Source organism: Lepus europaeus, chromosome X (assembly GCF_033115175.1).
Source record: "Lepus europaeus isolate LE1 chromosome X, mLepTim1.pri, whole genome shotgun sequence".
NCBI lineage: Eukaryota > Metazoa > Chordata > Mammalia > Lagomorpha > Leporidae > Lepus > Lepus europaeus.
The window spans coordinates 60,151,442-60,167,500 of NC_084850.1; the positions used below are offsets into that span (position 1 = coordinate 60,151,442).

General features: G+C 40.7%; 1 protein-coding gene across 3 annotated transcripts in view; it reads left to right on the top strand.

Moving 5' to 3' along the window:
• The window catches only part of DOCK11 (dedicator of cytokinesis 11), a 203,004-nt gene extending 191,123 nt beyond the window's left edge, over positions 1-11,881 (top strand). For 2 of the 3 annotated variants that reach the window (XM_062184435.1, XM_062184436.1), the window contains 5 exons: positions 4,271-4,481; positions 4,838-5,028; positions 5,455-5,555; positions 7,317-7,455; positions 10,690-11,880. In XM_062184435.1, the coding sequence (XP_062040419.1) occupies positions 4,271-4,481; positions 4,838-5,028; positions 5,455-5,555; positions 7,317-7,455; positions 10,690-10,809 (762 nt within the window). In that variant the 3' untranslated portion in view covers positions 10,810-11,880. Of the gene's footprint in view, positions 1-4,270; positions 4,482-4,837; positions 5,029-5,454; positions 5,556-7,316; positions 7,456-10,689 lie in introns of all 3 variants that reach the window. The other variant, XM_062184437.1, reaches the window with a different exon arrangement.
• Positions 11,882-16,059: the final 4,178 nt, after the last annotated feature.

Genomic DNA, 16,059 nt, shown 5'->3' on the forward strand with positions numbered 1-16,059 from the left:
ATATCCTGAGTTCAGTAATTGTGACTATAGTCACACTGGCAATGGAGTAGGTTTAGGAGGGACATCTTGGGCCTTGCTCTGGGGTATCCATTCCAGTAGGCCTACCAAGGGAGGATGAGAAAAGTTCTAGCAAGAGTTCTTTGCTCAGAAATACATTGTTTCCTACAGAGTTTTGGGAAAACACAGTAGGAATGCCTGACTGTCTTTCATTGCCTGGGTGTGCCAGGAATGGGAGCTGTAGCTGAAGAACTCTTTGCTGAGGGACTATGATGTGCACAGTGCTCTGTAAAGCACTTGGATGCTAGAAGGCATGATTTCCAGAGTGAAAAACCCCTACAGCAGTAAAGATAGTATCTACCATGAAAACACATTTGCTAGTAAGTTCAGAATTAACATCTGGCAAAACCAGTCTACTTGTTTCCTTATCAGTTTCACTCTTTTGTGTTGTTTTATTGAATTAAGACATTAGAAGGTTTCTCTTCTTTGTAGCCAAATAGCATTTGGCTTGTCCTCACACTGTTGATTCCTATAGATATGTAAAGCCAGGCTTTCTTTCTTTCTTTTTTTTTTTTAAAGATTTATTTATCTATTTGAAAGGCAGGGAGGTCTTCTATCCCGCTGGTTCATTCCCCAGATGACAGCCATGGCGGTGTTCATCTGAAGAAGGAGCTTATTCCGGGTCTCCCACATGGGTACAGGGGCCCAAGGACTTGGACCATCCTCCACTGCTTTCCCAGGCCATAGCAGAGAGCTGCATCAGAAGTGGAGAAGCCAGGACTTGAACCGGCGACTGTATGGGATGCCAGCACTGCAGGAGGCAGCTTTACACGCTATGCCACAGCACTGGCTCCAAAGCCAGGCTTTCTTAATGTGAAGCAGTTTGCTACTTTATTTTGCTTTTGAATATCTGGCCAAAGAGTACTAGTGACAAACCACTATCAGATGGCTAGACTCCTGATATTATCTGCTAGACACCATATTTTAGTTCTCTCTCAAAGGCAACAGACATAAGTAGTTTTAAATATTTTTTCCTAATATGTGAAAATAGAAATTAAAACACCCTTTTACCCAGCTTTAAAAATCTGCTGGGGGGGGTGGCATTGTGATACAGTGGGTTAAGCCACCACCTATAATGCCTGTGAGCCATATGGATGCAGGTTCATGTCCTGGCTGCTCCTTACAATCCAGCTCCCAACTGATGGCCTGGGAAAGCAGCAGAAGATGGCCCAAGTACCTGGGTCCTGCCACCCACATGGGAGACTTGGAAGAAGCTCCAGGCTTGGGTCTGGCCCTTGCTGCCATGTAGGGAGTGAACCAGTGAATGAAGCTCGCTCGCTCTCTCTCCCTCTCTAACTCTGCCTTTCAAATAAATATTAAAAAAATAAAATCTGCTTAAGGGCACAAGCAATTTAAAGAGGTGTATTGTAAGGCCAGCACCATTTTACTAACAGTATGGTAGGATCTTCCAATATTTTAAGTGTACATGTTCTTGGACACAACAATTTCAGATTTTATCTTGTGGATGTATACACATAAATATGTACTTTTAAAAAAATTATTTATTTGAAAGAGTTAGGGAGAGACAGACAAATCTTCTACCTACTGGTTCACTCCCTGGATGGCCAGAACACTGAAGAGGATGCTGGGCATTGTCTGAAGTTGGAGAGACTACTAAAGGGAGGGTTTGAGAGTCCATAGAATTGTTATGGGGAGAGGTGACCTGACCTGGGTTCTTTGTGTTACATGTGGATAAAGCAAGATTTATTTAAATCAGAAACCTCCAGCCACAGCTGCCAAGAGTTGGTATCCAAGAGAGGCAGCACGATTTTGGAGGGAAAAAAAACAAAAAACAAAAACAGAAGAGCAGCATCAGTTAGAGGGCTGAGACAAAACCCATCAACTAGCTGGATTTGTAATCCTGGCTGCCCAGTCTGGTTTGCTTGGGATAAGACAAAAAAGCCATCAGAAGGGTGGGATCAGTGACTTCTTTCTGTTTTCATGGTACAGTGGGAACTCACAAGGGTGGAATCACTACTTCCTTGCTATTCTCAAGATAAAATTGGAAACTCCAAAAGATTGGGGTTGGCTCTTTTGTCTTGCTAAAAAAGACAGCTTTTGGGGAGAAGCAAGCAGTGGGATTGGGCACTTTCATCTTCCTAAAGGTAGCTTGGGGTGGGGGGAAGCAAGCATTTCCACACCCTGCCTATTAATCCATCTACTCCCCACAGAAAGAGGCTCCAACGAGGGCAGTTCTGGGATTTACCTCCAACAGTATAAGCTTCTTAACATGGCATTAAGACTACTCGTGAAATGGTCCATATCTCTAGCTCTACTATTATGTCTGTGAAATAGAATCATTGTATTGTTTTTGTGGTCCCTTTCCTCCATAGGGTAGGATTAAAATAATGCACTTAAGAGTACCTACTCTTAAAATATTAAAACAGTTTTTAGATGTCCAAATTGGCAGGATTTTCTGTAGGATTATTGGGCAATGTATATAAAAATTTGTAAAGCCATGTCAATCTTTTGGTTTAGAATAAACTCTTAGAAAAGAAAATATGGTTTTAAATGTAAGGATGTTCATGGAAACTGTTATATCTTAATGTTAGCCGTCGCAAAGCACACCGGACACCGGAGTAAGGGAAAGGGTTTATTGGGAAATACCCAACAGACCGTAGTGAAGGGGTGTCAAAGGAAAAAGAGACCGCGTGTCTGGGATGGGGGTCTAATATAGTTTTTCCAGGGGGTGGGCAGTGAGGTAGGAATTAGCCAATCCCATTGGGTTGGGGGTGGAGCTAGGCACAGGTAATTTGGGCCATGTGGCTACCTGGCTTTCAGTAATGGTGGCTGGTACCGGGGCATAGAATGTAGATCACGCCACAGATAAGAGACTGCGCCTGCGCCAGTTGACTAACAGAAACATTTTAACAATAGCAAAAAGTTGGAAAACAACCAAAATGTCTATTAATAAAGGAATGGCCCAATAAACTCTGTATCCATACAAATATTAAAACTCCTGTTAATGATGGGTGGGCATTGTGGCACAGCAGGTTAAACCCCTGCTTGGGACACCCACATCCCATATTGGAGTGCAAGCTTAAATCCTGGCTACTAGGCTTCTGATCCAGCTCCTTGCTAAGGCACCTGGAAAGCAGATAAGGGCATAAGTTTCTGCCACCCAGATAGAGTTCTGGCTCTTGTCTTCAGCCTAGCCCAGCCTAAGCTATTGCTGGCATTTTGGGACTGAACCAGCTCTCTCAGTCTCCCTCTCCCCCTCTCAAATAAATAAATAAATCTTTTTAAAAAGTCATGTTGATGAGTGTAATATAGAACTGTGATAATTTTTTATTGAGGTAGAAGTCACATGACCCACAGTTAACTAATTTTTGAAACTGTGTTTATTTGGAAGGTCAAGAGAGAGACAGAGATCTCTTATCTACTGGTTCACTCCTAGAATGCCCACAACAGCTGGGCCTTGGCTAGGCCAAAGCCAGGAGCAGAACTCAATCCATGTCTCCCACATGGGTGGCAAAGACCCTAGTACTTGAGTCATCACCTGCTGTGTTTCACAGTGTTCATTAGCAGGAAGCTGGATCAGCAGCAGAGGAGCTGGGATGGGAACTCAGGCACTCCAGTATGGGATGTGGTGTGAGAAGTGGCATCTGAATAGCTACACCAGATGCTTGCCCCAATACAATGAACTATTTTAATAGTATGTTTATAATTTTTAAAATACATATGCATAGGTTGGGGCGCCAGATTCTATCCCGGTTGCCCTTCTTCCAGTCCAGCTCTCTGCTATGGCCCGGGAAGGCAGTGGAGGATGGCCCAAGTGCTTGGGCCCTGCACCCGCGTGGGAGACCAGGAGAAGCGCCTGGCTCCTGGTTTCGGATCAGCGCGATGCACCAGCCGCAGCGGCCATTGGAGGGTGAACCAACGGCAAAAAGGAAGACCTTTCTCTCTGTCTCTCTCTCTCTCACTATCCACTCTGCCTGTCCAAAAAAAAAAAATACATATGCATAGAAAAAGAAGATTAGCAGGGACTCTATGAAGATATAAACAGGAATTGCAGTGGTAGAACTGCAGTCATTTTACATTTTACATTTCTGTGATCCAAATAGATTTTTATAACTTTCTTATCTGTAAAAAAAGAACAAATACAATTATCAATGATGGTGCTTTTTATTTTGGTCTCAAAAGATTTAGTAGCAGGTTATCTATATTTCCTTTTCCCTTCCATTGAATTAAAATAAAAGCACCTTTCTTTTAGGTAAATGCCAAAGAGCTTGATCCAAAATATGCTCATATCCAAGTCACTTACGTGAAGCCCTACTTTGATGACAAAGAACTCACAGAAAGAAAAACCGAGTTTGAAAGAAACCATAATATTAACAGATTTGTTTTTGAGGCTCCTTATACTCTATCAGGCAAAAAGCAAGGCTGTGTAGAAGAACAATGTAAGCGCCGTACAATCCTGACGAGTAAGTAGGACTCTGCATGCTAACTTCATGTTTGTTTTGATCCTTTTTGATATACACATGTAACAGCTGACCAGCAGGAACATGTAACTGACATTTTAATCATTTGTGGTTCTACTGTTGAGTCACAAGTTTGTACAAACATGTCCATATTATAAGCCATCATTTTCCCATATGTCATTCATGATTGCTCCTAGAGAGAATTTCTCCTCAATCCTGAAGCCATAGATACTATATGGTGCCCTTGGCATCTTCCACAGAAAGCTTGGAAATAATTAATTACAATGGATATTTTTCTTTAATTTGTTTGAACAAATGATTTTTTTAAAGATAGTAATTCAATCTCAACACTTTAATAGCTTCGAACTCATTTCCATACGTGAAGAAGAGGATTCCTATAAACTGTGAACAGCAGATTAATTTAAAACCAATTGATGTTGCTACTGATGAAATAAAAGATAAAACTGCAGAGCTACAAAAACTTTGCTCCTCTGCTGATGTGGACATGATTCAGCTCCAACTTAAATTGCAGGGCTGTGTTTCTGTACAGGTAGGATGGTTGCTCCATATGGATGAAATATTTCTTGATGTTTCTCTTGCTTTCCTAAAGGCACAGAACAAGCATTCATTATAATTGTGTAATTATGCTGTTATGAATGCAATGACCTTTGTATTACTTTAGATTAATTTCATTTAGAAAAGTTTGCTTGTTATAAATGCTCTGTTGTCCGAGTCTGTTAACATAAATCCCCGTGACTACTGCCAAACCCTGTATTTACATATCAGAAATCATTAACTTATTAAATATCCTTTTCTTGATTCTTTAATGATTTTTCACATAAACTTTTCATAACCATAATTAATGTATTTCTTAGATATGGATTTCTTATGCAGTTTTTTTAACCAGAAGTACAAATGCAGAAACTACTTTTGATTGTATTATGACAATGCTCTCATTTTTCTTTTTGTAATTTAGGTCAATGCTGGTCCATTAGCATATGCAAGGGCTTTCTTAAATGACAATCAAGCCAGCAAGTATCCACCTAAAAAAGTGAATGAGTTGAAAGACATGTTTAGGTAAGTGTTTTATACTTTTCAGGTCTCTATTTTCTTCTTAAACCAGCAGCAACAAATTATTCATCAGATAATATACCCTTCCCCCAAAACTGACATTCTCTGTGCCCTTTTATATTGCCTAAGTGACTTTCTAAAGATCTGTAAGTTGGAAATGTATGTTCTGTTTCATGCTGCAGGACTTTAACAATGCTCTAATGCCCCAAGAGATTAAACATGCCAAACATAACTCTGTTGCTATAGTATTAAAAGTGATAGAAACACAAGCCTACATTCATTAACATGATTTCCTTCTTTGTCCCACTGACCTTCTGTTTTCAGATTGTTCAAGATAATAAAAATGGGGCTGCAAGGGTTGTATAGGCTTGCTCCTACCCTGTGTCCTTACTTTTCACTTGGATTCTGCTAGTCAGAGTTACACAGAAAGAGGAGAAGCAGAGAGAGAGGTCTTCAATTCGCTGGTTCACTCCCCAAATGGCCGCAATGTCTGGAGCTGAGCCAATCGGGAGCCAGGAGCTTTTTCTGAGTCTCCCACGCAGGTGCAGGGGCCCAAGGAATTGGGCCATCTTCTGCTGCTTTTCCAGGCCATAGAAGAGAGCTGGATTGGAAGTGGAGCAGCTGGGACTCGAACCAGTGCCAATATAGAATTCTGGCACTGCAGGCGGCAGCTTTACCCACTATGCCACAGCGCCAGCTCCAGCCTAGTCTTGTCTAATGTGAGCAGCTCTGTAAGCTCAGGCATATCTAATTGTCTTACATTAGGAAAAAAAAAAATCTGTGGGTCCGGCATTGTGGTACAGTGAGTTAAGCCTCTGCCTGCAACACTGGCATCCCATATGAGCTCAAGTATGAGTCTTGGCTGCTCTACTTCTGATGCAGCTCCCTGCTAATGGCATGGGAAGTTAGTGGCAGATGACCCAAGTGCTTGGACCCCTACATCCATGTAGAAGATCCAGAAGAAGGTCCTAGGCCAGCTCCGGCTATTCTGGCCATTTGGGGAGTGAACCAGTGGATGAAGATGTCTGTGTCTTTCCCTCTGTCCCTCTGTAACTTTGCCTTTTAAATAAAAAAAGAATAGAAAAATCTGTAGTATATAAGAGGAATTTACATTCAGAACAAAAGAGGAGAAAGATGACAGCCTAATCAGTTATTCTAGGTTGCAGAGTAACCAGTAGTCATTCATTCACCAATATTTACTAATGCCTGGCATGTATAAAAGACTCTACATAGTTACTATAACAGGAACATAAAACATAGCAACAAAGTACTTTGTCCCCTAAGATCTACATTCTGATTGTGGACATTAAACATAAACACATTAAATAATGGAAAAATACTTTTATGGTAGGTCATCAACTCTGTCCCTACTCTTACTAGCTCAAGGAAGATACGTCACACCTATAGCACTGAGCACTGTACTGGGCATATAGGAAGCCCTAAATAAATGACTTTTGAATGAATGGTTATTTAAAAGTACCAATTAATGTTAGTATAAATTTAACTGTTATAGTACCAAGTAAATGATTAAGGAAGTAGATTTCCTAGAGGGTATGTATTTTGAGCCAAGTTTTAAAGGAGGTAAGAAACCAGAGGACAAAGGTGTTATTCCACACTTAGGAGGTGATGTTAACAAATGCACAGTGATCAAATATGAGATTCTCTTCCTTCTAAACCAACCATGGTAAAGTGTGTCATCAAACTGGTTATCAGTGAGACTTCCTAAGAATAAATAACAAAACCTCTATCTTTCATGTTCAACCATAGGAAATTCATCCAAGCATGTAGCATTGCACTTGAACTAAATGAGCGGCTAATTAAAGAGGATCAAATTGAATACCACGAAGGACTAAAGTCAAATTTCAGAGACATGGTAAAAGAATTGTCTGACATCATCCATGAGCAGGCAAGTATTAGGGTGGTTGAAAATGAAAGCATAATGGGGGTACCTAAAGTATTGCTTAGCAAAACCTATTAATTTAAAAAAGACTTATCTTAACCTTTTGAATATAATAATTACCTAAAGCTGTAACTGAAGCAATTGCCAATAATAGCTGAGAAAATCTGAACTGATCCACTTGGACTCTTCAGAAGAGTCCCAAAAAGTGCAATGATTGGGTCGGAGTCAGGTCCCCAAGTGAGTATCCCTAAGTTCTCTGTAAGAAACTAGAAACTACCATTTAGATGAGATTCTGGGTGATTTCCGACTTTCATGAGTTGTCTTCATGCCCATTCAGCCTGCACACCTCTGTTTTTATAAAAACTTCTTAGCATTTGAATCTATGACTTAGTTTTAGTGGAACTTATAGTGGCAGTTACAGTTGACTTCTTTAAACAAAGCCTGGTTCGGCTGGAGCTGGGCCAATCAGGAGCCAGGAGCTTCTTTCAGGTCTTCCACGCGGGTGCAAGGACCCAAGAACTTGGGCCATCTTCCACTGCTTTCCCAGGCCATAGCAGAGAGCTGGATTGGAAGTGGAGCAGCCAGGACCTGAACCGGCGCCTATATGGGATGCCAGCACTGCAGGCGGTGGCTTTACCTGCTATGCCATAGTGCGGGCCCCTCACTTAAGTATTTCAACATCTTCAATGTGCTTGTAAAGGTAGGACATCTCAGTCTGGTCCCTGAGTTGACTGAGTCCATGAAGCTTATCTATAAAGACATTATTTCCTCCCAAGCGAAAATATCCAATAAGACAAGATTTGCTTCAGAAACAATTTAAATTCTCAATTTTTAAGAAATCACTTAAACAAGTACAAACTGTGACAATTTAAGAGTAGACATTGTTAGGCCGGTGCTGCAGCTCAACAGGCTAATCCTCTGCCTTGCGGCGCCGGCACACCGGGTTCTAGTCCCGGTCGGGGCGCTGGATTCTGTCCCGGTTGCCCCTCTTCCAGGCCAGCTCTCTGCTGTGGCCCGGGAGTGCAGCGGAGGATGGCCTGAGTGCTTGGGCCCTGCACCCCATGGGAGACCAGGATAAGCACCTGGCTCCTGCCATCGGATCAGCATGGTGCGCCAGCCGCGGCAGCCATTGGAAGGTGAACCAATGGCAAAGGAAGACCTTTCTCTCTGTCTCTCTCTCTCACTGTCCACTCTGCCTGTCAAAAAATTAAAAAAAAGAAAAAAGAGTAGACATTGTTAAGGCTGTTTCTGGAAAGGAGATCCATATTTGTCCTCGTGTCTGTATTTCTGTGCACACTGCCTGTGGGTGACTGTCCAACACAGGGTGTACTTACAAATAGGCCTGGTGCTTAGTATCCAAAGAAATGTAGTGCAATGATCAGCAAAAAACAGGAAGAGATTTCTAGGACAACAAAAGCCAATCTGCATTTCTTTTGTGTGCTTTTTCTTAGAATGAGCTGTGGGAGATTTAGTTACAGTTATCCTAAAATTGAGTAGCCAGGCATCTAGTTTTCCAAGCACTGTCATCTTCTCTGTCTGGAAAACCGGGGTTAGCCAGGCTTTCATCATCCCATCTGTCTGACCAGTTACCCCAATCTGCTAGCCACCCACCTTGTTGGCTTGAGGAAACTGGAATTGTGCTCTGTGTCTTTTTGCCATGTTTAAGTCTATTCACCTGCTTTTAGTAATGAGGCAAATATTTCCAAGGCATCCCTTGACTGCTCAATTATCAGAGTCCCTTTTTCCTGTCCTTGCAGACTTAGGAAGGCAGAGACCCTTCCGTTTTATTGTCTGCATTTCAAGCTTAACTTGTGAATACAATAGGGTATACCTCTCTTCATCATCACTGTTCTGAGGTATCTCAGGGGTTTTCAAAGAAATTCATGGGAAATGCATATTATGAGAGACACACTAAAATTTTTAAGTAGCCTTGTACTATTATCAAATAGACTACATGCTGGTTCCTAGAAACTAACTGGTTGAAATATTTCTGTTCCTCCTCCTAATGTGTAGAAAGAACAGCTCAAGTTCCTCCTTCACAGAAGATAAAGACTTGCATGTGCTGTTTTAAGCCAGTGCATACTATAGTACTGTCATTTCATTTGCATGCACCTCCATGACCTAGTCTTGAACTCTAAGTTATTCAAATTGAAAGCAAATTACTTATTTTACTATTAAAACTGTCATCTTCTACTGCTTTCCCAGGCTATAGCAGAGAGCTGGATCTGAAGTGGAGCAGCTAGGACTCAAACCAGCACCCATATAGAATGCTGGCACTGCAGGCAACAGCTTTACCTGCTATGCCACAGTGCCGGCCCCAATGTCATGAGTTTTATAAAAATGAAATGGCTCTACTATAGACTTTATTTAACCTTTATGACTTGTAGCAACACAGATGATATGATTGAGCACTGCCACCGCAGATTACTTTATAGGCCTATAAGTGAAGAACAAAATGTTGAAAGTTTGAGACTTAAGGTAGGACTTAATAGTAAAGAGTTAGATGTTATGTGTACACTCTTCTTTTCTTGTGGCTAATCTAAGCATAAGATCCACGTGACTTTCGCTTTTGATTACACAAAATGGGTAATTTTAAAAAATATAATATTATGAATATAAAGGCTTATAGGAAATTATGCTTAATGACATTAAGGAAATGACTTTTATATTTATGAATTTCCTCGTTTCCAAAGTTCTTGTATATCAATTAGCTTATATAATTATAGTAGGTCTTCAGAAATATACGTTTATGACCTTTATCTGCATTTAGTATTATTTCCTAGTCTCCAGAGGAGGAGATATGGGTATCTGCATATTTGAAACCTCCCAGTTGATTCTGAGAAGTACTGTTAGGTGATTCATTAAAAAAAAATTTAAAAACAGTTGACCCATAAATTCCTATCAAAGAGTCTCCTGTTTAGAGCTCGTTAGAACCATCTATTTTAAAAAAAAAGGTTTCAAGTTTGCATTATCTCACTTTTTATTGAATTTCACATTTTGTGATTTTTTTTCCTGAAGGAGTAACCAGATCTTTTCTGCTTTTTTTAATATGCTGCCTTTGTAAAACAGCTTTGAAGACTTAAGTCGGTAATGTTATTCTTTGCTCTTTCTGTTTTCTGTCATTTTAAATAGCTAAGAGTCAGTGATAAATTGAAATATGCCTGTAATTTCACATAGACGTTCTTTTTTGGCAATAGCTATTTTGCTTCATGCTAACCATGTGGATTTCTTTTGTTCTAGATATTACAGGAAGATACAATGCATTCTCCCTGGATGAGTAACACGTTACATGTATTTTGTGCAATTAGTGGTACATCAAGTGACAGAGGTTATGGTTCCCCAAGATTCACTGAAGTATGAGAAAAAGCAGATGTAAATGACAATGAGATGGACCTTTCTCAGGAATATTTGGAGCTGTGCAAATGTTAGAATTTAAAGATTTGATAGACATGAAGTGGTTCCTCCTGACACCAAAATTTTCATGCTTTCCAACAGGGTGCTTACTACTTGTAAATATTTAAGCAACTTGAAAGTGCCTGGAAAATTGCACCACTGTGCTTGGTTTGTACTTTTTTTTAGGTAAATCTATATGCTGAAAAGTAGAGCTCAAAAACATTAATTCAATGTGCTTAATTATTGCTTAAAATAATAATGGTACTATGTAAAATTGTATAATGGAACACAATAAAAGGTAAAACTTATTTGTAATTAGAAGTAAAGGAAATAATAATTTGAACTTTGCAATTTTCTTGACAAGCAGCTCTATCCATTATACTAATCCTCAGATAAGAAAATTGATTAAAAAATTTCCAAAAAACATGGATATTTCAAGTTGGGGGCGATGACTTGAATTCTTACTTTTAGTGGTCAAGGCTGGGCTAAAGAGGCCAAAAGCATTACTGAACAAGAAATTTTTTGGAGGAAAAGACAGATATACATAATACTAAGCCTAACACAAAAAAGTACCAAGCTTACTGTTCCTTTAGCAGGTAGGTTGAACTGGTCTCTTCCACATAGATGAAGAATTTCTACCGAACACAGCAGGCGGCATTTATTGCCAGAGCAAGAAATTGTCAGGGATTCTTCATAAAGCGAAATGAACCTTTCTAAAAATTTGCAGTCAGGACATCCCATGCAACATCAAATCTTTAGTGGCAGTATGAGGTGGGAATCTTGTAAAGATGATTTTCTTCAACTTTTATTTATCTTGTCACTTACAAGATTAACAAGCACTCTGATAATTCTTGATGGTTATAGCATGTCTTGGGGTACATATACATTACCACCACAGATTTAGTACCTTGTGACTTGGGAGTACATTTTTCTATGAAGAAATCTTGCATTTCCTAAATGATTCTGGAGAAACCAAGGTATGAAGAACTTTATTAAGCTGGTATTACCCATATAATTGTTGCTGCCTTCAAGTTCTTGATTTATTCTCCATGTGTAGTTAAGCCTATTTTACAGATGAAAAATAGAAATGAACTGCATGAAACCTTAGTTCTTTTGTATATTTTGTGATCAACTAAATTTTACAGATTATGCCCCAGGTTTGGCTATTTTTCAATTTTTTTCTTTCTAAAAATGTACTTGAAAGGCAGAGAGAGCGAGCCAGCCAGCCAGCCAGCAAGCTAGAGCTCCTCTCTGCTTATTCACTCTCAAAATACCCACAACAGCCCCAGGGGAGAAGAATCCAGGAGCCAGGAATACAATCCAAGAATCCCATCCGAGTGGCAGGAGCCCAATTACTTGATCCATCATCTGCTGCCTCTCAGGGTCTGCAGTGGCAAAGAAACTAGAGTCAGGTGTTGGAGCCTGGTATCATGCCAGGCAATCTGATATGAGACATGCCCATCCTAACTGGTGTCTTAACCACTGGGCCAGATGCTGACCCCAACCATTTTTCTTTACATGTCATTTTATTCATTGAAAGTTAATTGTGGGCCGGCACTGTGGCTCTCTAGGTTAATCATCCGCCTGCGGCGCCGACATCCCATATGGGCACCGGGTTCTAGTCCCAGTTGCTCCTCTTCCAGTCCAGCTCTCTGCTGTGGCCCGGGAAGGCAGTGAAGGATGGCCCAAGTGCTTGGGCCCTGCACCCGCATGGGAGACTAGGAAGAAGCACCTGGCTCCTGGCTTTGGATCAACGTAGCTCCAGCCATAGCGGCCATTTGGGGGTGAACCAACGGAAGGAAGACCTTTCTCTCTCTCTCACTGTCTAATTCTATCTGTCAGATAAAAAAAAAAAAGAAAGTTAATTGTGTATTTTAATGGGAGATTCAGAATTATGTCAGAGTGAGTCTGTAAGTATTCCATAATATCTTGGAGTAACCTATAAAGTGATTTTAATTGGCATGCATGTGTAATGAGTGAATGCTGCCACCTGAGACTGAGGCATTTTGGAGAAGCCGCAACATTCTTTTGTTACTAGTCCCTGTCACATCCCTCAATCAAGCACATGCATTCTGAGTAAATTTCTTAGGTCTAATAAATGGCCCTCACCCCCAAGGAGCTTGCACTGCAGTTGAGGAGGCAAAGTACACACAAGATTAAGTAGTACAGGAATTAACGTAAGATAGGAAAAGCTATATATGAGTATTACCAAATGAATGACACTGTCCAGAACTGTCCTCACATTCAAGGGAGGAGTGGTCACTGTGAAGTGTGAATATTCAAGGAAGGTTTCATGAACAAAAGCTTTGAACAGGATTTCAAAGGAGGGAGGGTACTCTGAGCAGGATGAACATCATGAGCAAAGGTACAAAGAACAAGTAGGTCAGGCATGGTAGATAATAAATCTGGACAGGAAATGTAAACCTAGATTTTTAAAGTCCTCAAATACCAGGCTAAGGTTGTTTGCACTGACTTGGTAAGCATGGGGGTGCCAGTCAAGATTTTCAGAGTGAGAGATTATATTTCTAAAAATAACATTTAATCAAATAACCTTTTATATTGCTGCCAGATGTATTTGAGGTAGAGATGGGAATAAGGAAACCAGTTAGAAAGCCATTTTAATAATCTGGTTATGAGTCCATAGAGTCCTAGACTCTAGTAATGTGAACAAGAATAGAGAAGGGCAAGGCCAGGAGACATTACATAGAAAGACTGGACATGACTTACTGGATGGCTAACGGGAAAAAGGAAAAGCAAAGATAATTATGTGTACTGTGGCAAATGAATTCTCCATGTTATGACTCAGTTTTACTAGATTTATTTCCCTGACTTTTAGAATAAGGGCAGCAAGCTATAGAGAATAAGATGGAACAGGCTAGAGAAAGCCAGGCTTTTCTGTTTCAGAACATTGTGCATTAAGTATTATTTCATGAAGTGATTTGACCTCTACAAATTAATTCAAATGAAAATACATTTCTGTTACAGTGTTTGTTTTGTAGTTAGGCTTGAGTCCAATTTCCCCTAGAAGCTGTTCTTTTCATAGTCTTGGAATGTGTTGAGATATGAATAAGTGGCCTTTGGGACTGTTTATTACTACAGTGAAAATAAGTCATTTCAGTTGTCACCAATGGCATCATGTCTATAGATGGGATTGTTATTTTTACTATATTAATATGACTTAGCTCCCTTTAAAAATGTGTGTGTGTGTGTATGTGTATGTGTGTTTGTGTTTAATGAAGTGGAGGAGTAAGCATTTGGCATAGACATTTAGAGGCTGTTTGGGATGCCCATATCAGAGTACCCAGGTTCAAGTCTTGGCCCTAATTTCAAGCTTCCTGCTAACATGCAACCTGAGAGGCAACAGATGATGGCTTAAGTACGTGGGTCCCTGCCACCCATGTGAGAGACCTCCACAGAGTTCTGGGCTCCTGGCTTTGGCCTGGCCCAGTCGCGGCTGCTGTGGGCATTTGAGGAATAAACCAGCAGATGGAAGATCTTCCTGTTCGGCTCTGTCTGGCTCTCTGCCTTTTAAATAAAATGAAAATAAACAGGGGCTGGTGCTGTGGCGCAGCAGGTTAAAGCCCCAGCCTGCAGTGCCAGCATCCCATATGGGCGACGGTTCAAGTCCCGGCTGCTCCTCTTCCAATCCAGCTCTCTGCTATGGCCTAGGAAAACAGTAGAAGATGGCCCAATTCCTTGGACCCCTGTACCCATGTGGGAGACCCAGAAGAAACTCCTGGCTCCTAGCTTTGGATCAGTGCAGCTCTGGCCGTTGCGGTCATCTGGGGAGTGAACCAGTGGATGCTAGACGTCTATCTGGCTCTACCTCTCTCTGTAACTCTTTCAAATAAAATAAATCTTTAAAATAAATTTTTAAAAATAAAAATGAAATAGAAAGCAGCATTGGTAGCAACAGCCTTAGAACCTTGGCCAACATATAATCATGGAACTAGAGATGACTCACTGGTTAATTAATAAATTCAACAGGTCATTGTCAACACTGACTTATAATTATTAGTCTTTATCTGATATCAAGAACATTGGTAATGTATTGGATTAACAGGAATTCCCAAACTCTTAAAATATATAAACAACTAGATATATATTTCAAGCTTCTGACCCACAAAATGTTGGGATACTTCAGTTTCAGTCTCATTCAAACAGTACACTACGTGAACTATCGAAAGAGAAAGAAAAAATAAAAGTTGGTTAATGACAGGGAGTGGATTTGGAGAACAAGGCTATGACCTTATCCTGGGAGTTGATCAGTAACAGCACTTTTTCTACTCCTTAAAAATACAATGGTCATTTGCTCAGAAACATGTATATGTATGTTTATACAATTTCCTAATTGAAGTTCTGGCTAAAATCTTCAGATAGTTTGTATGACATTTTAAAACTTTTTCTAGGGGCTGGCGCTGTGGCGCTGTAGGTTAATCCTTTGCCTGTGGTGCCAGCATCCCATATAGGCGCAAGTTCTAGTTTTGGCTGCTCCTCTTCCGATGCAGCTCTCTGCTATGGCCTGGGGAAGCAGTAGAAGATGGTACAAGGGCTTGGGCCCCTGCACCTGCATGGGAGACCAAGAAGAAGCTCCTGGCTACTGTCTTCAGATCGGCTCATCTCAGCCATCGTGGCCATTTGGGGAGTGAGCCAGTGGATGGAAGACCTATCTCTCTGTCTCTCCCTCTCACTGTCTGGAACTCTACCTCTCAAATTAATAATAATAATAATAAAGCACCTTTAAAACACTTTTTCTACCATGCTCTTTTTTGCTTTTCCTCTTTAAGATACTATTCACATCCTATAAAATGCACTCATTTAAATTTTTAGTTCAAAGTTGTCCAAGTATCACTGCAATTTTAGAACATTGTAAAATGTTTATTAATATATTTTCATTGGTGCCGGCACTGTGGTGCAGCAGGTTAATGCCCTGGCCTGAAGCGCCGGCATCCCATCTGAGCACTGGTTCTAGTCCCGGCTGCTCTCTGCAGTTCCGATCCAGCTCTCTGCCATGGCCTGGGAAAGAAGAACATGGCCCAAGTCCTTGAGGCCCTGCACCCGCATGGGAGACCTGAAGGAGACTCCTGGCTTCAGATTGGTGCAGCTCCAGCTGTTGCGGCCATCTGGGGAGTAAAGCAATGGATGGAAGAACTCTCTCTCTGTCTCTACCTCTCTTTGTATCTCTTTCAAATAAACAAAACCTTTACAAAATATATA